Below are 24,186 nucleotides of genomic sequence, written 5' to 3' on the forward strand. Positions count from 1 at the left end.
TTTTAGGTAAATTTATTTATAAACGACATCATATTGCTTAGTTTTGTTCTTTACTTGTTCGATGTTAAACATTAGATAACTATTCTATTTTTTTTAAATTAATCTTTATAAAACATAACAACAACAAAGTAGTTAATACTTAAGTTTAAGACAGTATAACAAAGTTTGTTTAATTAACAAATGTTTTTGTCATTTATGCACATAAATATGTATAAAAATAAACAGTTATGTGATTATTGTAATAAAATGTTATACTACATTCACGAAATAAACTTACATAACAAAGCTCACTTGTATGAACAGTTTAAATAAGAGTGAAATTGTTTTAAATAAGCTAAAGCTAAAACAGGTTTTTAGTCAGAATATAAGTTTTAAAATTTATTACTTCTACTTTAAAGATATTTAAATAATTTTGAAGTTTTGTTTATAATTTTTACTATAATGCTTTTAGATTAGTAAATCTTAACTAAAATTATTTAATCAATTTCTGGCATTAACATCAGTCAATATAGTTAAAACGAACAACTATTATTAAGTATTTTTTATCTAAAACAGATTTATTTTGCACAACTTATAAGTTAAACAAAACAGCTTAATAAAAGTTAAGTAAACTTAAGCTTCTTCATTATTTATAAAAAGTGAGCCACGGGTTCTTTAAGAACTTTTTGAGTATAAAACAAACGACCCAAAACTTTTAGCTCATAGTATAAAACTTTCATAGAGCCGGCACCAAAACAAACTAAAATGAACGCCGATAATGGATTTCTGGATGTTTGGGCGTCCAATTTAGAGTTTGCCTTGAAATCGATTGAGCTCCAAAGCCAGACGAACCACGTCGTGGCTCTTGACACGGAATTCCCCGGCGACCCGCTCGGAAGCGATCCCAACTGGATGATCCGGGGAAGGCGTCAGGAGGCGTATGACGTCTTACGCAGGAACGTAAACGTCACTAACATGGTAACCATAGGTTTGTGATTTGTTTTTGTATAACACTATTATAGATGTTAAAAGTGTTAGCAAACATTAAGCTTCATAATAGTAGTTTTGGCGTTTTTTTATTGTTTAACTATGTGAAGACACTTATTCAAGTAAAGTGTTCTGATTGTTACTAATGTTGTTAAAGATTTACAGTTTGTAACAGTGCTTTTTTTTATCAGGACTGTCGTTTACAGACTGGAACGGAAATCGAGTCGGGCTGCACACGTTCCATTTCAACCTACGCTTCGACGTGGGCTCTGAAATGCACAGCCCGAACTCCATTTGGTTCTTACAAACGACCGGATTAAACTTCGAGCGTTTGAAGGCAGAAGGTTGCGACCAAAAAAAAGTCGTTGATGGTATCAAGTGCTTGTTCAATGACAAAAGTAGAAAATGGCTTCTGTTTCAGGGGTTAGTACTTTATTTTTTTAAGTTTAGTATACATTTAGGCTTAAACATTTAAATTTCAGTTAACTTTTAATTACTTCGTAATTTTTTTTTGTTAAAATCGGTATGTATTACAGTATCTATTTTTTAGATAAAATTCTTAGATAAAAAGTACAGCAAAAAACTATTTTATTTCTCAACTTAAAAACAAAAATATTAACTTAGCTTTATTTTTCAGCCATAAGGACCTCGGGTATATCATCAAAGTTTTGACCGGGGAAATACTACCGCAGAGGGTCGAAGACTACCTGCAAATGGTTGAACACTATTTCCCACTCGTGTACGACCTCAAGCACATCACCAGCGAACACAAGCTGCTCAGGCACCTGAGCGGGTTGAGCTTGTCGTGCCTGCTGCAGCACTACGAGATCCCGATACCGTGCATGGTCCACAACAGCGGGTCTGACGCCCTCATGACGTCAGACCTCTACTTTTTCCTGAAGGGAAACCTGAAAAATTTCAGGTTCTTCAGGAACTTGCTGTGGAGCTTAGTGTGAATATTTTTCACTGTTTAATACACTATTTGAAAAAACTAATAAGTTTTTATTCGGAGTTTTGGAATTATTATTCGTAATCACTAAAGTATTTAATAAAGATAAAAATAAATATAGTAGTTATCAAACCACATATATAAATTAAGTTAAATATCAAAATATGAGAATATAAAAATACTAAAGTTTAAATAATGTGAGTCGAAATTGTAAATTAAATCAATGCTTAAACTGAAAATTTAAAACTTTTTCTCTTTAAATTTGAATTTAAATTGGATCTAAATAACTCAATATAAATCTATTTTAAAATATAATTTAGTATAAGAGCTTTGTCCTGGACAAGACGTTAAACTGTTTCCAAATAGTATACGATTCGGTAACTGGAAATTCTTTGTACACTAGGTCTTACGATAAATTATTTTAAGCATGTTTATTTTGTCGTTGAAAAAAAAATTATGTTGTTGTACACAGAAAATTTAAAAGAACTTAAGAACAATCTTAGTTTAATGACTTTTAAATTCAAAAAAAAAAAAAGTAGGTATATAATTAGTCTCGGCAATAACACAAAACTTATATTCATTGAAGTACAAATAAGATTATTTAAGTAATCAATAACTAAAAAAAAAGTAAGTTAACATATTAAAGCTTGCATTTTATTTGGTTCCGCAAAGAAGTAAAAAAAATTAGCTAGAAATTCTTTAGAGTTAAATATTAATTCTATTGATGGCGAGATTAATCCTTAAAAATTATAAACTGAAAATTTTGTATTAAAGAATTGTTTTTGCTGTACAATTTCAAAAGTAAAATTTATAGCACGACTACAGTATAAATAGTTTAATTAAAAAGTCATCCAAGTCAAAAAAATAAAACTGCATTTATTTTTTTTTATACTTTTAAACACTTTTAGACTATTACTAATAGAAAAAAGAACCTCTATTTCTAATAGAAAAAAGAACCTCTATTTCTAATAATTCTAATAAAAAAGGTAGACATTTTAGTTAATCTTTAAATGATATTCATATTGAAATTGCACAGAATCTTTACTAAAAATAAACATCAGTTTAAAGAACAAACGTTTATTTGATACAGCAAAAAACAATATGCTTAAGTACTTGTGTGGAAATTCTCTTATAAATATACTGGTGAATATTGTTTTTAGGTTTTAGAAATTTTATCACGGGTTATTGCCTGTTTTGTTTAAGACCTGTGTACATCAACAGTCCACAATAGAGTCTAGAAAATCTTTTTTATACACAAACAATACAAATAACAATGTAATTTATTTTGTTTAGTTTAATTAAATTTTCATTTATTTAGTTGAAGTATTTCCATAGTGTTATTAGCTACTGGCTAAAATATAGATCTAATTAAATGGGAAATATACAAAAAGACAGATAAAAACTAGGTACACTTAAAAATGTATTTGAGTACAATTTATTTCTAGTTTTTATTTTGTAAATACATTGTGCAACAAAGATTCAGCAACTTAGCCAAAGTTTAGCATACAGTACAGTTTTTAAGTTTTTTCATTATTGTTGATGTTTTCTAAGTGTGACCGTTGTAACACTAATAATTTTTAGCACGTAGTAAGTCAAAACCAGACATGTTAAAAAGCTCTGCTTTGTTTACTCGAGCGTGAAACTAATAACTTAAAACAAACTAAATTTTATACGCTTCATTGCTGAATTACCATAGTAATAATTAGCATTTTAACAAGTCTGGTCAAAACTCAATGCTTGTCGATCTAATTGTAATTTACTATATCGTCTACAACATTGTCATATACAAATAACTCAACTTATTTTAGCCCCGCAGTACGACATAACAAATATTTTTATTTGTTGTTCCATGTACGTATCTTCGAATGTTGCTGCAGTCGGTATATATTTACCAAAAGTTATTCAATATAAATCTGCCATAAAAACCTAGCAGTTCGATTAAAAATTAAATATTAATTTTAGCTGTAAATAAAGAGAGCTATTTGAAGAATAAACTAACAAAATCCGTAAATTTGAATTATAATTTACAGTATCACATCTAAATATATTATTTATCAGTAACAAATAAATGATTTTAAGTTAAATAGTTTTAAAAGGACGATAAAATTTAGAGCAGTTTAATTTTTATTTGCATTAGTTTTAAGTTTTGTAATTTATTTTGTTTTTGAAATAGACAAAGTTAAAAGATTTTTAATAAAGGTAGTTTTTAGATAAGTTATTTTCTATTATTATGCTTAAAATGTAAGCTATAGGTTCTTAAAACATTGTTAGTAGACTTAAATATGCTAGTTTTATGTTTTGTAGGAGGTGTATATTTCAAATATGATAAGTATTTATTTAGTTAAATTTTTTCTAAAAGTAATAAATATTCTGTAATATTTGTTAAATTATCGGTTTTTTAATTAAAAACTTCAGTAAAAGACAACTGAAAAAATTAAATTAGAATTTTGGATTTGCTTAAAAAGTTTAACTTCGAATAAACTTGCACTTTCAACTTGTATTTAGTTATTAACTAACTTTTACTTTTAGACTAGTTAGTTAGATTTTTTTTTAATTTACAAAGTTTTTTATAATCAAAAATGAGACAAAGACATAAAACTTGACTTCTTTTGTTTTTTGGGAAAGAATTTAAATGATTACACTTTACTAATTTTAATATAGACTGCCTTATTTTATAAAATTAGTATAAATAGATTGTTTTTCACCTTAAAAAATGTTTAAACAAACAGTGCAAGCTTTTGTTAGTTGCTATTAAACAAAAAAACCGCCAACTAAAAATAATTATTTTTTTTTTTATAGTTTATGGTGCAAAATTAAAATTAAATACTAGGTAAATTTTTAGCATTTTTAATTTAATAGCTTTATAATTAGACTGTACTGTTCATTCAAATCACAAATCAAAACTGTTGTATCAAGCTAAAAAAATTTGTAATCTTTTAACAACAGTTGCTGTTATCCAATTTTGAGGTTTAAAAGTCTAGATTTAATTAGAAACACATTTGCTATCGATTACTTATCAATAAAAACCTACCGGGTCTGGTATTAATTGTTACAAAATGATCAAAATTATTTTTAACCTGGATTCCGATCTGTTCGATCACTATCTATATCCAACTTTTAAAAAATAAAAACTATCATACTAGATTAAATAAAATTATTAGAAAAACATAATTGTCCTGGGCAATATCCATAGTATGCGAACCGATAAACGACCTCGTTGTACACCAGGTCGTAAGATCAAATATTTTGAGCGCTTTTTTGTCGTTCATTAAACATTTATAAATACCTAACAGGCTAATAAAAGTGCTTTTTTAATCAAATACAACAACGAATCAACAAAAATTAGGTTTGTTACTGACTACCACGTGAAAACTTGCAATTTTCAACCTAATAATTAGTACCTGGGTCATTTGAAAACTTAATTTTAATGCATAGGTCACTTTCACGCTTGATTAGTTTTGAAAAAAAGTTTCAATAATTGGTTATAATTAATTAATTAATTAAGAACAGTATAGTTAATTTTTGTTATAAAAGAAATGAATTTTTCTATTTCAAATTCCTTTGTATGAATTATAAAAGATTGTTCTTTATGTTAAAAACCTCTTTGACAACTTAACAGTTTGACTACAATATTTTATTTATAATAACTTTTTTTTTTTAATATTTAATTAGTAGCTCATTTTTACTGGGTATTTTATGATCATATTTTTTTGGTGGCGAAAGTCATATAGGCTAATAAACTTTTCCATTAATTTGTCAATTTATATTTTAGACAAGGGTTTCCGAAACATTTTTTCAAAAGGCCTCATTTTAGAAACTAAAAAAGCTATGTCCACCTCCAGCAAGGTTTCTAAAAAAACTAACAATTAATATTCCAAAGACCTTGTTTTTCTTGCTCTTTACTATTGACTCGAAACATTCTAAAGTAAGTTTCAAGTTTTTGCCTGTGGCCCCCTACGTTTCCATTTTTTTTTCCATAACAACTATTATAAACTTCAAAATTTTAATAAAAACGCCTAAGACTCTTTTTTTTTTCATGATAAATCAAAGTATATCTAATGTAAGTTTTAAACCATAACTTCATGACCCTCTAGTTTTATGTATTTGCACACCCTATTCCAGTTTATGCTAACCTTTTTCATAAACTTAAAAATATTGTACTAAAAAATAATAGTTTAAGGTAAAGAAATTATGATTTAAGGTTTTAAAAATTTGTGTAACTACATTATAATTGAATTTATCTAATAAAAAATTAAATATGGTTTAAAATTTAAACCTTTTTAAGAAATTAAATTTCTGTAGAAGTATATTCAAAGTTGCCAAAAAACTAAAAAACCTGGAAAAACCTGGAATTTGACAATATAGGCTAAACACCTGAAAAAATGTGGATTTAAAAAAAAAAACTGGATTTTTGAACAAAGATCACTAAACTTTAAACTATTTTAAACAAGTTTTACATGTAAAATAGTTAAATCTTAGTTTGTCACAAAAAACTTATCGTTTAGATAAACTTGTTTTATAATCATCAAAAAAGAATTAATAAAAATTAAATATTTGATAAAGCTTTAAGATATTTTTTAATTTTATTAAACTATATAACACATATTTTACATTGAACCTCATTTTAAACTAAAAATAGATCCTAAAACATTTAATTTAAAAATCCTGGAAGAAATTTTATAATCCTAGAAAAAAATTGTCAAAAACTTTTGGTAAACCTTTATATTGTTTAAATTATAATTTTATCAAATGTAAGCGTACAATTTGAGAAAACTTTTAAGTTAAAAATACATTTCTATGAGATTTAGTTTTGACCTAAAACTTTTTTTTTAAATTATTACACCAAGCATATAGTCTTAAATTAGCGCTAATAATTGCTAATAGTTAGTGCTAATAAGTGCTAACACGTTAAAAAATTTTACGTATGTCTTCTATCTTAAGAAAATTTTAATAATTAATTTAATGGATTGTTTAACATTTGATACGTACCTGATTTGTTTTTTTTATTAAATTTTCAAACATCAAGATACTTTTAGAAAAAAAAAGTTTGCTTGTTTGTAAAGAAAATGAATAACTTACTATTTTTTTCACACAAGCATTAGAAATAATTCAAAAAAGCTTTACTTTGTGCAAAGTTTTGTTTTTGAAACTATTCCAAACATTTAAAATATATATCGTTAAATAAAGACGTTTATAAAAATAGAAACAGTTTTACAAGATAAATACTGATTTTTCTTATTGCAATTTTCTGTATAGATTTATTATTGAACATTAAAATAAAATTGTTAATCTTTACAAAGAATTGATTTTATTGATTTATAAATGTGTTTATTAACAAGTTTTGTTTTAGATTTGTTTAGTAAATCAGGAAAGTTGATAAAATGTCCTTTTACAACTCAATAATTAATTTTTTTTTGTTGATTACAAAATATTAAGAAATTATCAAAGTAATTTTTTTTGTATTTCAAGTAAATAAAAATTATATAAATACTTTTTGTTACAAGATTATATGTTTAATATGCATACAAATATATATATATACTGAGATATGAAAATAGTTTTACAAGCACTAAAGAAACAGTTGCACGTCGTTTATTAACATTCTTTTACAAAAAACATTTGTCCTAAAATATTATAAAACATATCATACTAACTAACAACCTCTATTAAGGTTTTAGTTTAGAATGACTTCAACATACCTCAAAGAAATCCTTGTGCCAAAGCTGAAGGAAGAACTTCAACCAGCACTGCAAGTAATTCATGTTCCAAGTATGTTACCTTTCAAATTATTGATGTTGTTGTTTCTGTTGTTCTAACTTTTACAGCTAAATTTTTTGTAGTTCTATAATTACTTCACTATAATTTCACTCTCACCGAAACATTTTTTATAATAAATGCCTTCCTTAATTTTTAAGGATGGTCTGTATAATGTTATCACATTAAAGTTAAAAATTAATTAATATTTTTTCGTACACTATATATTAATTATCAGCGCATCATTTCACTACGACTTCTAGTATTGTACATTAGATAATCTTATTTTTTTTAAGAAAAACTAACATGTATAAAATTTCTTAAAACTTAAAAGATTCTAAAAAGTACTATGTTACAAACTTGTACAAATTATAAATTATGTGTCTTAGAAATACTTATCATATCTTTTATGTCCTTTAATAGACATTTAAATGTATCCGTGGTATGCTACTCGATAACCGAAAGAGTCTTCGTGCATCAGGTTCTAGGATCTTTTTTTTATCGTTCAATATCAAGTTTTTTTTTATTGTTAACTTTTCATAATATTAAATACAAAAGTGCTAGAAATTGTTTTAATATAAGTATTTTTTACAGGCATGCCTTTTGCAATCATAAAATTTGAGCAGAAAACACCCGATCGCAAAAGGCAAGGCGTCCCATTTGATGGCATCTACATATTCATTGACCCGAAGCAACAAGATTCCAGAGAACAAGAAAGTGACTGTAACGTTCATCCAACCATCACTGGAAGGTTTGTAGCTTTTGAGTATGTAACTTATACTACCTTCTAAAGTAGATTAAAATTGCTATTAAAATTAAATATTTAAATATGAAATAAAATGTTATTGTTGAAGTCTTGTTATATATATATATATATACATTTTACTTTTTTTTTATGTGCACTAAAAGTTGTTTACTATTTCGTAAAGTAAGAAACTACGTTTGTAACAAGTAACTAAATGAAATTTGTAACTTCCAACAGCTTTTCAATGAATGGGGATATGAGAGGGGATGTTGACCCTGTCCACTGGGATGACTTCGATGCAATGATAGCTGAGCTGAAAGAAGTCAACAGGCAAAACTAAAAACAAAAAACTGGAACCTCTTTTTTGTTATCCTATATTTTTTCTTGTTATTGACTTGTTGTTTTAGATGAAATAATAAAACCAAACATTGAAACCAAACAGTGTTATTTTATTTATAGCATAAATAGTTCTACAACAAGTACTAAAACAAAATTTAATGTTAATAGTTTAAGAATAAGTATTGTCTATCATAACACACGACATATTTTTATCTTGTAAACAATTTGTTGGAATGATGTAAATTTAACCACTTTTAAAGTGTTATCTAATTTGATTTGAATCTTATTCTTATTACACAGTAGTGCTGAAAAAATGTTTTGCTAAAATTTACCATTTTGATAGGTAGTTTGACATAATTATGTAAAGCTTTTAAAATTACGCACAACTTTAATTTTTTTTTTTTTTTGGTCCTGTCAGAATTTATTATTGTTAAATTTGGTCTTTTGAATAGAAAAGTTGTCCATCCAATTACATACACGCGAAATAAATGAACTGTAGTCAACGTGTTTATTTTGTGACTATAAATAGTAGTTGTCTATGTATTTTAGAAAGTGGTTTCGAAAAGTATGCATTATTACAGCTGTAACTGGGTAAGGAAAGAAATAATTTTGAATTTTTGTTATCAATGATTAACATTTTTGTTTTAATTTTTCTAAGTTTGAATCTATATTAGAAGTTAAAATTTTTTTTAGGTGAGAATCTTTAAAAAAATTAACATTTAAATCAATATGAGTTTAGTGTTTATAAAAATTTGTGAATAAAGTGTTTTTCGTACTTAATAGTTTACTATCAACTAAAGATAAGCGATCGAAATTATAAAAAACTTTAAAGTTAATTGAGAATCGTAAGCTGGGGGTAAAAATTTAATTCTAAATAAGTAATTTCTATTTTTTATAAGGTGGTTTAAAATAAATAATAAAAATAAAAGACAGTTACCAAAAATTAAATAGATACAAAACTATTACTCTTTGAAATTGTTAATGCTGCGTAGCAGTTTAGTTTAAAAATGTTATTTTTCTGAAATTTACAAGTATCATTGGTATTATATTTAAACTTTTTTTTACTTTTTGAGCTTCAGTTTTTTAGTCCTTCAAACACTTATTTTAAAGTATTTTAAAATCATAGCCTTTTTTAATTGGCTTATGTACTGATTTCTTGACTTTAATACAGAGACTCAGCTTGCTCTTAAAGTTTACGCATCGACAAAAACAAAAGGAACGACGCATGACGACGTAAACAAGATACAACGCAATTTACGTTTTCTTAATAGTAATAACATTTTTTTCAACCTAAAACTATTCTCGTCCTGCTCGAGTTTCCTTTGCCCGAGTTGCTCCTTCTCGAGTTGTTTATATTTCTGTTATCCCTGCTTGAGTTGTCTCTGCTCGAGTTGAGCAGGAGCAACTTGAGCAGAGTCAACTCGAGAAGGGATCACAAGTTGAGCTCGAGTCGGGGCAACTCAAGCAGGAGCAACTCAAGCAAGGACTGCTCGAGAAGGAGCAACTCGAGCAAGAGCTGGAGAAACTCAAGCAACGACAACTCGAGTAGGAGCAAATCGAGCAGGGGCAACTCAAGCAGGGGTAACTCGAATATAAACAACTCGAAAAGGAGCAACTCGGGCAAGGGAAACTCGAGCAGGACTAGAATAGTTTTAGGTTGAAAAAAATGTTATTACTATTAAGAAAGCGTAAATTGCGTTGTACCTTGTTTACGTCATTATGCGTCGTTCCTTTTGTTTTTGTCGATGCGTAAACTTTAAGAGCAAGCTGAGTCTCTGTATTAAAGTTAAAAAATCAGTACATAAGCCAATTTAAAAAGGCTATCATTTTAAAATACTTTAAAACAAGTGCTTAAAGGACTAAAAAACTAAAGTTCAAAAAGTTAAAATATAATTTTTTATTATAATGCCAATGATACTTGTGAATTTCAGAAAATAATATTTTTAAATTAAACTGCTACGCAGCATTAACAACTTCAAAGAGTAATAGTTTTGTATCTCTTTAAATTTAGATAACTGTCTTTTATAAACACCAAATAAAGCTTAACCCATGTAATTTTTACCTACAACCAACTTAAATAAGTTTTAAGCTTTAACTTAATTGTTATTGATGTAGCAATGGGGTCACCAGCTTTTTGCAAGTCGTTGGTCAATTTTCTTTAAAAATTGTAAATATCTAAAAAATTCCTACGCGTGCCGCCGTTATTTCAAAATATTTTTGATACTTAATATAAACATACTATTCCAAACAAAAGTTTGATATAATAAGCAATTATAGAGCACTAACAATGCCCAATTATCAAATAAAGAGTCTAGTTGTAAGCTTTTACCACAACATTTTTTTCTTACTACTGGATTTAGAATGATACAAAATAGACATGTTTTAAGCTAAAAAGTACCTCGCAAGCCGCATATTTCGCCTTCGATGGACGAATTCGGACCACAGGCCGCAGTTTGCTGAATTTCTGATATAACTCGTTCAGGTTACTTCAAAGTTTAAAATTTGTATTTAGTTGTGAAGGTATCTAAAAGCTAAACAAACTGACGTAACAATAAACTACTTATAATAGTACTATACATAAATAGATTTAAAATTTACTTTAATTTAATAATGTAGTTTTGAGTTAACAAACATAACCGTTAAATTTAGTTTTACTGCAAATAACTAACAGTCTACTACAAATACTAGGATTTACTCGTTTTTATTTTATTTTATGACTACTTAACTGAACTACTTTTATCCAGACGATTTTGAATATTTTATTTCTTAAAAATGTTTAAGTCTTTTAAATCTTAATATATATGCTATAAAGTCAAACGGCTAAAATAACATTTATCTGCAAACTAGCTTACTCTCAATAAAGTTTTTTATAGAAGTTACTTAAAAACAAACATTATGCTGAGTTTTAAAACAATTTTTATATATTAGACCAGGACTCGGCAAGCTATTATCGACGAGCAAATTACGGTTTACATAGCAAAAATATGAGCCCAATGTTTAACTTTCAGCTAAAAACAAACTTTTAAAAATAACAGCATAAATATTTTGTGATGTAAACTTGCAATTAGGCTTTTAGTTTATTAACTGTAGGAGTGATATCTTATTGCTAATTTAATCTCGTATTTTCTTTAAATAGTATTTTTCTGTTAATTAACATTGTTATTAATATGTACCGAGGCAAACGAAAACATTTAATCGATACAGTGAGGCCAGCAAGCTTTTTTTTTGAAAAAACTATAGAATTACAGTAATGTTTTCTTAGGAATCCTATTTATATAAACATATTTGACCATTGTCTTTTATACAGTTTATTTCTTTTAAATATCACATTACATGCCTAATGCAAAGTTTTAAAAACTGATTGACGAAATTGCAAATTCTAAGACTGCAAAAAGAAAGGACACAACATTTACTGAATGTATTTTTTTAAGTGAACAGATCGACTGTGCTATACCTGTTACTGTTTTATTTTTGCATTTTAGTAGTTATAAGATTTTAAAACAGGCTCGTAATTTGGTACGTTTCTGCAAATCTGCAGAAAAATATAAAATTTTGCAAAAAAAAGGCGCTTTTTTTCAATTCTTTAGCAAAAAAAGACCCTGCTTTCTTAGTTTTTAGTACTTTTCATACTTATTATTGCAATAATAACATAAAATTTTGAAATATAAATAGCACTTGGAGTGTCTAATAAATTTAGCAAACTAAATGTATAAGTTATATGTACTAACTTGAGCTCAGATTCAATTTATCAGAAAACATTGCATTATAAAAAAGTTCTTTTATAAGCTTTATACTTTTTGTATGTGATCAAAAACCATGATCTTCACTTTGTTGAAAATACGCGAGAAACAATAAAAGGGGTAGTCACAAGTTGAGCTCGAGTGTCGATAACTCGAGCAGGAGCAAGTCAGGCAAGGACAACTCGAGCAAGGACAGCTTTGTTGCAGGGACAGACAAATTCATCAATGTTTTATTTTGTTTGAAACATAGATTTGAGAACGACAAAAAATACGGTACAAAATATTTGGTCCTAGGACCTGGTACACGATGAAGCTTTTGGTTATCGAGTCGCACACTACGGATACCTTTTAAAGATCTATCCAGGACTGCTTGAAATACTTCAAGTCAACTATAAACTAGACATCTGACAAATAACCTAACAAACAACTAAAATAATTTAGAACTTGTTCATAGTACGTAACGTAAGTACTTCAGAAGGCCTGTTTAATTTTCTGCTTTAGTAATGTTATTAAAAAGTAAAAATAAAATTTATATATACATTTTTTCCGAAATAAAACAATATCAAACTTTCAAAAACTCACAGAGTTTATTGATAGATGTTTTTTTATAAAACTTTAGAATCAATAATAAAGATTAGTGAGACAAAATTTAAAAAACTATGTTATACGACTAAAATGTTAAAAGAGTAAATTTGTTTACCAAAACATTTTTTTTACACTTAATATAAAATAATATTATTAAGATAACGTACTAGGTGGTAAACTTAGTTAGAACTAGAAATATTTAATCTTAGCTAACATGAATTAGTCATTTCAAAACATTTTGAAACAAAAGAACATTTTGGAACAATAAGTTTGCATAACTTTGACAATCAATTAAAGACTTGAAAAACAGTTCTAAAATAATTGGAAACTTTTTCAAACTTTGTCTTTGTTCTTAGAAATAAAATCTAGCAAATGAACCTTAGTAAACTCTATCATTGTCAGATTGCAAGCTAAATGTTTGTTTGGTGTATGTGAGCTACAACAAACGCAATGAAGCGTATATGAATTGAGAAATTAGCGAGAGCCTTGAATAAATGAAAATTATAAGAAGAAAATGCACTAACAAAACAAGGTCGATTTGGTTAATTTTGTCTTTGTCAAAATTCATATACGCTTCAAATTTTGTCATTGTTTTACAATTTAGTTGTTTTGAAATTAGTAAATGTTCGTTTTCAGTTAAAAAAAAAATTATTGTATGTTATGGAAGAAAGTTAGTGTTTTGTTTAAGAGCCTAAACCTTTAAACCTTTATTGAAAGTCTAACAAGTTTTCTATTTAATTTTTAAAGCTTTCTGCTCTTAAAAAGTTTTACCAAATAACTTTTTTTTGACGACTTGACTTTAAAAGTTTGTTTAAAATGTTATATAAGGAAAAAAAGTATTTAAATATGTATTTATATTTTATAAAAAACTGTGTTTTGACAAACTAATAAAAGAAAAACAAATATAACTCAAAAATTGTAAAAGTTAGGAGGTCTATAATACTTAACAGTCACAAAAGTTGTTGAAAAAACTATAATTTTTTTTTAAACTAATGTTGATTACAACTTTAACATTTTACAAACTTGAAATTTTGTAAATCAACACTTTTGTATTGATCTTACGCTAAAATTCTTTTACAGCGAAATAAAGGTTATTGTGATACTTAATATTCTTTAAAAACGTTAAAAGAAGAAAAGCAAAAAAATTTATTCTCTGAAAACACTTTCATGTTTTACTGTTTTCAACGTAGTTTGATTGTAATCATTTAAAAAATTATTCTGACAAATAAAAAGTACCTTTTTGTGCTTTTTATTCTAAAAAGATTTTTTTTTGTTTTCCGCAGATAGAACTTTTTTTTCTGAAAATCTGTATAGCTAGTATTCTTTTAATTTTTGTTTGAGAATTATTTGTGGAACAATAGCACAAAAAAAACATTCATTAAAATTTTAAAGAACTTTATATGTTCTTTTCAGGAAATGGTTTGTTTTGTTATATTTTTTTTTATTGAAAACTTTTACTTTTATCTCAAAGTTTTTTAAAGTTTTTATAAACTTGTATCTTTAAAGTTTGAGAGTTTTTTTTGTCCTCGAAAAGACAAAAAAAGCATATCAATATTTTTAGAATATAAATATAGTTTTTTTTTGTAAAGAACTGAAGTTGTCTAAGAGATATTTATAGAAGCTTAAAATATATTAGTATAATTTATACTAGGATTACATAGCAAACTCATAATGGAAAGCAATAGAAGTTTATTATTGTTTTAATTTTATTTTAAAAATTACTTTTGTTGGAGTTTACACTTAGAATGGTTTAAAGCTAAAGTTTATTCTTAGATCTACATCTATTTTGTTAATAAATATATGTTTCTTAATTCTTTGATATGGTACGCTTAGAATAATAAAACATTTTAGAATTAGATCAAAGTATTTTTAAATGTCTAACAAGATAGTTTAATAACTTTAATCTAAATTTAAACTATTTTTAAAGGACATACTATTGGAATATATTCTGGAAAACCTTTGAAAACTGACGAAACGCCAAGTTAGTTATTGTTTGGTAGTCAGTGTCTAAAGTATTTTTTAAATTAAAACTTGTTTATATATGCAATGCATATTATCAACAAAAATAACTTATCAACTTGAAAGACTGTCAGTCAGTAAATCTAAACTCTACTATCAAAATTTTTATAGTTATAACAAAGTTATAACTTTCTTTAGTTACCACTCTTTATAAAAACCACGTAAATTTTTCACTTTGAAAAAATTTTAAAGACACAGTTTTTTAATATTAGTCATTTTAGATCTAGCTTCAGATAACAATTTTTTTATATTTTACTGCTACTTTAATATAATGTTTTGTTGTATTTGATATTTTTAAAAACAATATAAAATTATAACTTTTAAGTTAATAGCAGTTTAGTTTGTTTTAGTTTTATTAGTGCTCTTATACTCCGTAAAAAATTTAAATTAGTTATTGAGGTAATTATCAATGATTATTTTTTTATAACTCTTGTTGTAACAAAATAAAATCTAGCTATTAAAAAAAAACTAAAATTATACTGATTATTACTACTTTGATGAATATCAAAAAAGGATTTTCAAGTTACTATTACAACCTAATAGTTTAACTATTGGTGATTTTGTGTAGTGTATAAACAATACTTTAAATTAGCCACCAAACGCCGTAATGTTGAAAAGGAGCCTATATATATGGAAATGAAACCTTTGAAACTCGGTAAGTATTTTAATTTTCAGTAATAAAATTTTTATCGTTATGATTTTCAAAACATTTTCAGCTTAAAATGCTTTCCTAAAGTTTATTGATTACTAAAAAATATAACTACAGGTTCTATTGAAAACTATTTACAACTTCAAGCCCGCTGCAAGACAACTTCTGATCTGCAAGTCAATAAACAACAAAGTTACGAAAACTTTGGAAAAAGTAATAAATAATATTCATTAGTAATAACTAAGTACTGTTTTCAACATATAAACTAAACAGTTTTTATTTTTTTGTTTTGAAACACTTTTAATTAATATCTATTGTTAGTTTTTTTTTGATTTTTAAACAAACAATCTTTTTAATAGGAAACTGCAACTACAGCAACAACAATTATAGTAACAGACTTTATATGGGACGTCTGGTACAACACAGATGTCACTATGCTTGTCAAAATTTTGGGCGAGGTGCTGCTGTCTACCATCGAAAAGGTAAACGCTAAGTGCTGTGTAACAAATTTCTGAAATATTTTTCTTTCTTTTTTGAATTATTTTAGTGTAATTATGAAAAAGACATAATAATATTTTTTAAACACAAAGTATACCCAGTAGGTATTTATATATTAATTTTTGTTTTATATATTAGGAGAATGTTACAACTGAAGTTTGTGTTTGCTTTCTTAATTATACAAAAAAAATTAATTTAAATTGAATAAATTAGGAAAGTTCAGTTATTGTTATGATCATTTCTAGCGTTTTCTTAAAATACTTTATTGTGTTTTTAGTATGATTTTTGTTGTTTTTATTCAAGAAAAACAGTTTTAAATCACAAGTTATATAACTTTATACACCTTTAGATTTCCATGAAAACCATGAAATTGTGTTAGAAAACCGAAAAGCATTGATTGATTACTGGATTCAGCAAAGAGTTAAAAAGAAACAACTTGTAGAGAGTTAGTTTTATATTTATTTAGAAGTGTTACATGCAGGTACTTATACTACAGTTAAACTTAATCTGGATCGTTTTCTCTATAGTGTTTACAAACAGTTTATTTTTCAAAATTTAAATTAGTTGTTATAAAAATTGTTACAGATGCTGAAACTGCTTCAGACTCTAGAGATGATAGTAGGAGAATTAAGGAAACCACTATGACAAAAAACTCAAATGAGGCAAATCATGAAAACTTATTTATATTACTTGTATTAACACTTTACTCTTTATTAGTATTTTAAAGTTTTTTAAGTATTTGATTTATTATTAGTTTAATGATGATAGTATTTATTTACTTTTTTAAACCAATGTTATAACCACAAACATAACTGAATATCAGTTATAATTCGTGTTTAACATGAACTTTGTACATGCAAAAATTTTATTCAATATAAGTATCTACTTTGTTACATTTTCTTAATGATTATACTAAAAACATTGTAATATATTTCGTATAAAGTATAATATTATCAAAAGTATAGATTTTAAAACTAAATTTTATTACATATGTTTTTTAAACAAAACATTCTACGCTTAGTTTACTAAATAATTATAATAATTTTAATTTATAAGAAACATTTGAAAATTTTCAGATTTAAACAAACTATAGTTCGATCATAATTTTAAGAAAATTTTAAAAACATAGTCTTTATTTAGTATGTATAATTCTTACAACTTATTATGCTTGAAGTTGACTTTTCTCTTTAAAAAATAGACAAAATCAACCAATTCTAAATGAGAAACGGAAAAACACAGTCACATGGTCAACACAAAGAAATCTTTCTGGAAAAGTTTACAAAAAATTGTTATTGGTGACAAGTAAAATAAGTGATTATTTTGCGAGATTTTATACATTTTTTCAATGTTTTTCAATGTAATTTTAAAACAAGTATACTTCTTGATCAAATAGAATTTTAGTAGTTTTTTTTATGCTAAATTTTAGAAGTAAATTGCTTTTATGCTAAATAAATCTTATGTAGCTACCAAAAAACATATTTGTTTTGAATTGTAAACTCATTGTTTTGTTTTCTTTTGTTTTTATCGATCTATGTCTATTTTGATTTGAACAACTTTTGTTAATTAGTATAACGATGAAAGAAACATTTATTTTTGAATAAAAAAATAAACTAAAACTTAACTACTAAGCTCAAGCTTGATTTTTTACACTACTTTCCTTTAGTACAGTTAAAATATAGTTTCATAATACTTTGCTAAAGTTTTAAGTTAGAAAAAATAATCATACTAAATACTATAAAACAACAATAATTAATAAACGTAGTAGTAACTAAATTCACTAATATTATACTAAGACTAAATTTTCAACATCTATTATATTAAAAAAATATATTTAATTACATTAAATGATAATTAATTTTTAGTTAAAGAGTTGTTTAAAAAATAATGTACTTGAAGGGTTATAAGTACAATTACTTTGAAAAATTTTGATATTCCCTAGAAAATTGAATTTAAATAGAAATAAAAAATAATTTTCATGGAGTAAAATATCTTTTAAGTTTATATTTTACTAAACGAAAATAAAAAACTTTTTAAGCTTTTCATACAATACTATCATTTAGTGTTCGTAGACACATAATAATACTTTTTACTGCTTGTAACTAATATTACTTTTCAAAACAAATTTAAACTTCTTGTAACTTCGTTTGACTTACAAAAAACTCATTTTTACGCAATAAATTGTCGTGAGAGGTTGTATAAACAGAAAGATTAATATTACGTTACAAAGTTATACTAGCTTTAAAATCAAAAATTATGCAAAATTTATAAAACACGTTTAAGTTTAATTAATAGCTAAATATATAAAAATTCTTAGAATGTTAGCTATAAAAATTTTCAAGCAAACTAGTTAACTAAAAATTAAAATAAATTTTAAATTGGATAAAATAACTCAAAATAATTTAAATTCAAAATATTTTATTGTTTCTGACTTTCCTAGTTTGCAGCGACTTAAACAACTGTTGTGGCCTTTAAACTCACTTCTAACTTTCCGATAAATTAAAATTTCTATAAAATTTTAAGATGTTGTTAATTTTATTTTAAGTTCTTGTTCAGAAACTTACGTACAAGGTAACAAAGTTACATTCACTTTTAAAAGCGTTTATAATTTTTTCAAAAATATTTCGTACTTGTTAAATAGTTTGTTTATTATTTGATACCACTTAAAAAGTTGTTACTTAATTGCTAGTTAAAGCTGAAAAATTTGATCTACTTGTTTTTTAAAAGTCTTTGCTAACGATGAAGTCGGAAAGCGATCTTTTATCATTTATTTTTCTATAAAAATCAATTTCACTCTGGATGTGTTTAGTCTTTTTTTTATACCTAGCTAATTTCTTTCTGTAAACTGTTCAATAATTGTTTAAAAAAATGACTTATTACTTTTTTTCGAACAAAATTCACACTAAAAACTTTAATGTTTCGCTCATAGAAATTATTTATTTTAATTTTGGTTTTCAAATAAAAATGCACAAATATAACTTTAAACTTACAATAGATTTGACCACATTTAAAAACTTATTTTATAATTTGTAAACTTTAATTTTTTCGATTTTCAGCTTTGCACGTAGTTAGGCTAAACATGATCGGGTTCTTAAACTATTACAATGTTAAAACTTAAAAAAACTGATCTAAAAAAGAGTTAGTAACAAAACCGTTTTTAATTTTACTTTTTGTAGATGAGAAAATTAATTGTATATTATAAAAACTTGTATAATGCTTTAAAAACCATACGTAATTTTAATATTAATATGAAAGTTACATTTTTAAACAATTTATGAAATACTAAGTTACTGTACTTATTTCTTCTCCACGTTGGTCGTTTAGAAGGCGTTCAAATTTAATTGCATGATTTAACAATATGATCAATTTTTAATATTCAAGATATCTTCTTTAGCTTTAGGTTTTACTTCTTGTTTTATTTGTTTAATCAATTATTTTGCAATAAAAACAAAAAAGTTTTTTTTAAACATAAGTAATCTAAAACAAATAACTTATAAAATTTACTCATTAAATTACACGAATTTTAAAGTTGGAATTATAAACTAGCAAAAGGTAATACTAATTTTAATCACGTTTTACTTTACTAATACTTGATTTTTCTATGATAAGATGATTTTTTATAATCTTTAAGTATTTTAAGATTTTGTAGCAGCTTTTGCCTCGTTTAAGATCGTTAGATTTGACCCGCTTGATTTAAATTTAATATTGTTGAATATGTGCAATCATATAATTCTGAATTTAACTAACATATTACAGAAAATAGTTTAAGCATTATTTATAATTAAAGAATAAAAATATCAATGTACTATAAATTAAAACTCTTATATTAAATAATAGCTTACGAAAACATTTCGTAGTCTTCTAGTACAGTATAAAAGTCTCGAATAGATATGAGTCCGGATAAATGTATGTTTTTTTGAAGAACTCCTTTTTTATTAATGCACGAGGCTGTGCAACATAATTGAAAAAAAGTAATAATAACTTTAGTCAATAAAACTTAGGAAATAAAATATTCAATTTTTTAACAAAATAAAACTAGTACTTAAAAAGAATTAAAACCAAAATGTTTTTAAAAACCCATACTTTTTTTTTAAACAACATAAACACACATATGTTTACTATCCTGTTTAACGTTACACACTAGTTGCTTGATATTTAGTAGCCGAAGTCTTTCAAAAAATTCAGAACTTTTCATTGCTAACGGCTTTAAAAATATTTCATAAACCTGAAAAATTTTTTGTATAGTAATTTAAACTACTAAAAATACAAAAAAAACACGTTTTAAGTCATTACCAGACAATTTTTTTTTTAATATTTTGTAAATATGTAAAAATAAAATTATTAAAAGTACAGATATCAAATTAAAACTGATAAATAACTTTATTATGTTTAATTTGCTATTAAGTGATTCCGTTTTCAATAAGTTTTACCTGTGGGAAGCATAAGTAAACTTTGTTGCTGATACAAAATGAAGCAGTTTCGAATTCTTCTATTTGTACTGTTGTACAATTGTCGTATTTTTTTTTAGTTTTTACAACAACTATAAAATACTTTTATTTTTTATGACTTAGTCGCTAAAAAATTTTTCATCAAATAGCAACGATTTCAATAAATGTACAGTTTACAACATAATCTCTACCTAAAGTTAACAATTTGTTTTTATAAAAAAGCATAAATTTAATATATTAATAACTACTAAAACTGTGCTATAAAGTAGTATAGTGGTATGAATAATAATTATACATAGCTTCTAGTATAGAAATTGCATAAAACTTATTTGAAATTTTCAATATTTTACTTAAATATTGAAAGTAAAATCCAAAAGTTCTTTTAAGCGTTTTTCCCTTTTGTTAGGTTTAGTTGGTCTGCTTAAATCAGGGGTTGGCAGCCTTTTAAAGAAAATGTGCAATCTAATTTAGAAAAAAATGCTCGCAGGCTGCACTGTATATAAAAAAGTTTTCAAAGAGCTGCAGTTTTTGAAAAGTTGTGTGAATCATCACTATTAAACTAGTAACTATTACAATTAAAAAAAACAGCAAAAGTCTACAGAGCCTAAGACTTGGAGTTAAAACAAAGGTTTGATCATACGAGTTCGATTGTCAGATCACAAGCTTTCGGAAACTGAAAGCCAGGTTTCGTTCTTATTGAACATCTAGCTAAGGCACTAGTAACTATTAATTGTTAAATATATAGCCTAGTTGTAAGCTTATACCAAAAAAAAACTTGTTCTATTGTTTCTAACAACTATTTCGCTATGTAATTATACCTCACGGGCCTCAGTTTGCTGACACTCTATATTGAGTGTTACTAAACTTTACTAACACATTTTAAAACAACAAATCAATTCAAAAATTCTACGTTAAAGATTTTAGATGGTTAAAGTTAAATTTTATACACCGAAGTTTAACAACTCTGCTGCCGAAACACAATTTTGTACTGAAACTTATAACCAAAGTCAACTTAACATTCAAGCAAGAGTAATTTTTAACTTATAAAAATCACTTTTTTCTTTCTCATAAGCATCGGTTATTGTATAAGATGCTTCTATTCTACTTGCAGCGTCTATCGTGGGAAATTGACGCAACAGGAAACTGGTTTCATTTTATAATTTCTCAGTCGTGACAAAAGTTTAACTCAGGCTATTTGACTGTAACTGTTGTACTTTTTAAAAGAAATTTCAACTTTAGAACAATAGGTATTTAAAAAATCCACATAAAAGACTTTTCTTTAAAAAAACATTTAAAGTGAAGTATGTTACATTTTTTACTAATACTTTTATAGTTCACTTTTTCACGTAAAAATTTTAAAAGCATTTTTTAACTGCCTTTAGCGCTATCTACACTTTTAAACCTTCTTAGTGTAAAATTGTTTTGAGTAAACTTAATTCCAAAAAAATTTTAAAAAGCATTAATCTTTTTGTGCTTATTTTTACCTTATATGTTTTATTTAAAACATTTTTTAAACAAAGCAAGAACAAAGCTTGAATTATTGTTGAATTATAAAAGTTTTATCAGTTACAAGAAGCAAGAAGATAATTTAAGTTCTTGAATTTATGAAAATAAGTGTAACTTTTTGATGGTTACATGACAATTCAAATTCGGACAACTCAAATTCCGACAATTCAAATTCTTAAAAAAAATATTTAAAAGACAATATCTCAAAAAGTAATATAAATTTGAAAAAAATAAAAAATGTGTATGTTGAATTTATTGTTATCTACAAGCCACTTTTATCTTTTTTTAAAAATCAAAAATATGTTTTAAGATATTCAAAATTACTAAAAATAACTATATTTTTTACTTTAACAAAGCCATATTCCTAAAAATATTTAATTTTATTACAAAAAGAAAAAAATGGCCTGTATATATTAATATGATTAACATATGCATTTTTTATTTCAGACAAATATACATTACTTTTTTATTTTTAGTTGTTTCAATTTTTTATTAAGAATTTGAATTGTTGGAATTCGAATTGTCCGAATTTGAATAGTCGTGCACCCCTTTTTGATTAATGACTTCTATATTTTTAAATAATTTTTTGGTGTTAATGTGTTCTAAAAAAATCTAAAAATTATCTAGTATTTTTAAAATATCAACTGTATAGACTTCTCGACTTCAAACTAAAAACTAAAACTCAAAAAAAGGTCTTACTTACAAGTTCTAATTTATTTTTATAATTAAGTATATTTGCTGAGTAAACACTCTATAGTTTTGAAACGCTGTATAGAAAAATTTGTTTCACTGCTTTGTTAAAAAACTTTAATTTAAGTGAATTTTAGGTATAATAATTACTTTAAAAATGAATTCAATTTATGTTTTTTTAAGTTTGCTAATATAGAAAAGTTTTAAACAATTTTTTTTTATTTATTTATACAAACTATGTGTAAATCATATTTTAACACAACATTGTTTAAGAAACAGAGCAGTTTATTACAAATATATTTGTTTATTTACTGTGCATATTGTATACGTCTTTTCTTTTATATATTGAATGTAGTTATCCTATTTAAAAGCAACAAAAGCTGTTTAAATTTATACATAGCATTACAATGAATTTAAATTTAGTAATAAAATTGACAATTTTTATAAGTTTATTTGATTTTAAATCATAGAAAACCGTTAAATTAAAAAGGACGATATAAATTTGAAAACCGTCAGTAAATTATAGAAATAAAATGTACTTAAAATAAAGATAATAATTTTGTAAGATGTCACGAATGTGCAATTGTATAGGAAACAATGAATAACAATAAAAAAAAATTGAGTAATGTTATAAAATATGCTTTGTTTTGTTTTCATAACATTTCGAAGCAGTAATAATCTTAAAGGAAAAATAAAAAAAAACACTTTTAACAAAACAATTCTTACCTGTTAAGCATGACTTGTATCTATACGATGACAACTAAGAAGCAAAATTTTGGACATATTCAAAATCCACCCAGTCAAATTCGAAAACCGCTTAACGATAGAGGATAAAAATAAGGGGAAACAGTGATAGTAAAAAATTAATAAAAAATACAAAAAATATATAAAATAAATTAATAAATAAAGAAAATATTTGAAAAAAATCGGGTGAATTTGAACACAGGTGGGTTTTGATCGGGTTGATTTTGTACGCGGGTGGATTTTGATAATATACCACAAAATTTACAATCAAAATTTATCATTGTCAAAGTAGCTACTGAGTAAAGAACAAGCTGCCTAAGTTTTTCCAAAGATTTTTGAAATTACGGTTTATGGGTTTAGCCACAGCTCTAAAAAAAGGCTTTATTATTATAACCCCTAAAGTCTTTTAAATGATAAAGTAGTTTTGTTTGACAGAAGCTTAAAATTGCTTGGTCAGTTACAATCAATGCAATCAACTTTGTTTGATAGGATTAGTTTATGTTAAAGAAATTTATAGGAATTCAAAATATTCTATTAGTTTTTGACTTATTTTAACG

At 25.3% G+C, this 24,186-nt stretch overlaps 1 protein-coding gene across 1 annotated transcript; it reads left to right on the forward strand.

The window, feature by feature from the left end:
• The first annotated feature begins 744 nt into the window (after positions 1 to 744).
• Positions 745 to 1,922, forward strand: LOC145835315 (CCR4-NOT transcription complex subunit 7-like). The gene is made up of 3 exons (XM_082942894.1): positions 745 to 967; positions 1,158 to 1,389; positions 1,604 to 1,922. Exons 1-3 carry the CDS (start codon positions 745 to 747, stop codon positions 1,920 to 1,922), a joined length of 774 nt encoding a protein of 257 aa, XP_082799020.1.
• The last annotated feature ends 22,264 nt before the right edge of the window (positions 1,923 to 24,186 follow it).

The sequence above is a fragment of the Thalia democratica genome, chromosome 1 (assembly GCF_965202585.1).
Source record: "Thalia democratica chromosome 1, ktThaDemo2.hap1.1, whole genome shotgun sequence".
NCBI classification, from domain to species: Eukaryota; Metazoa; Chordata; class Thaliacea; order Salpida; family Salpidae; genus Thalia; species Thalia democratica.

Bases quoted from the DNA above. Each gene is read 5' to 3' on its own strand.
- LOC145835315 (XM_082942894.1), top strand. From the start codon at position 745: ATGAACGCCGATAATGGATTTCTGGATGTTTGGGCGTCCAATTTAGAG. The intron at 968-1,157 runs GTTTGTGATTTG...TTTTTTTATCAG, and splicing joins CACTAACATGGTAACCATAG to GACTGTCGTTTACAGACTGG. The intron at 1,390-1,603 runs GTTAGTACTTTA...TTTATTTTTCAG, and splicing joins AAATGGCTTCTGTTTCAGGG to CCATAAGGACCTCGGGTATA.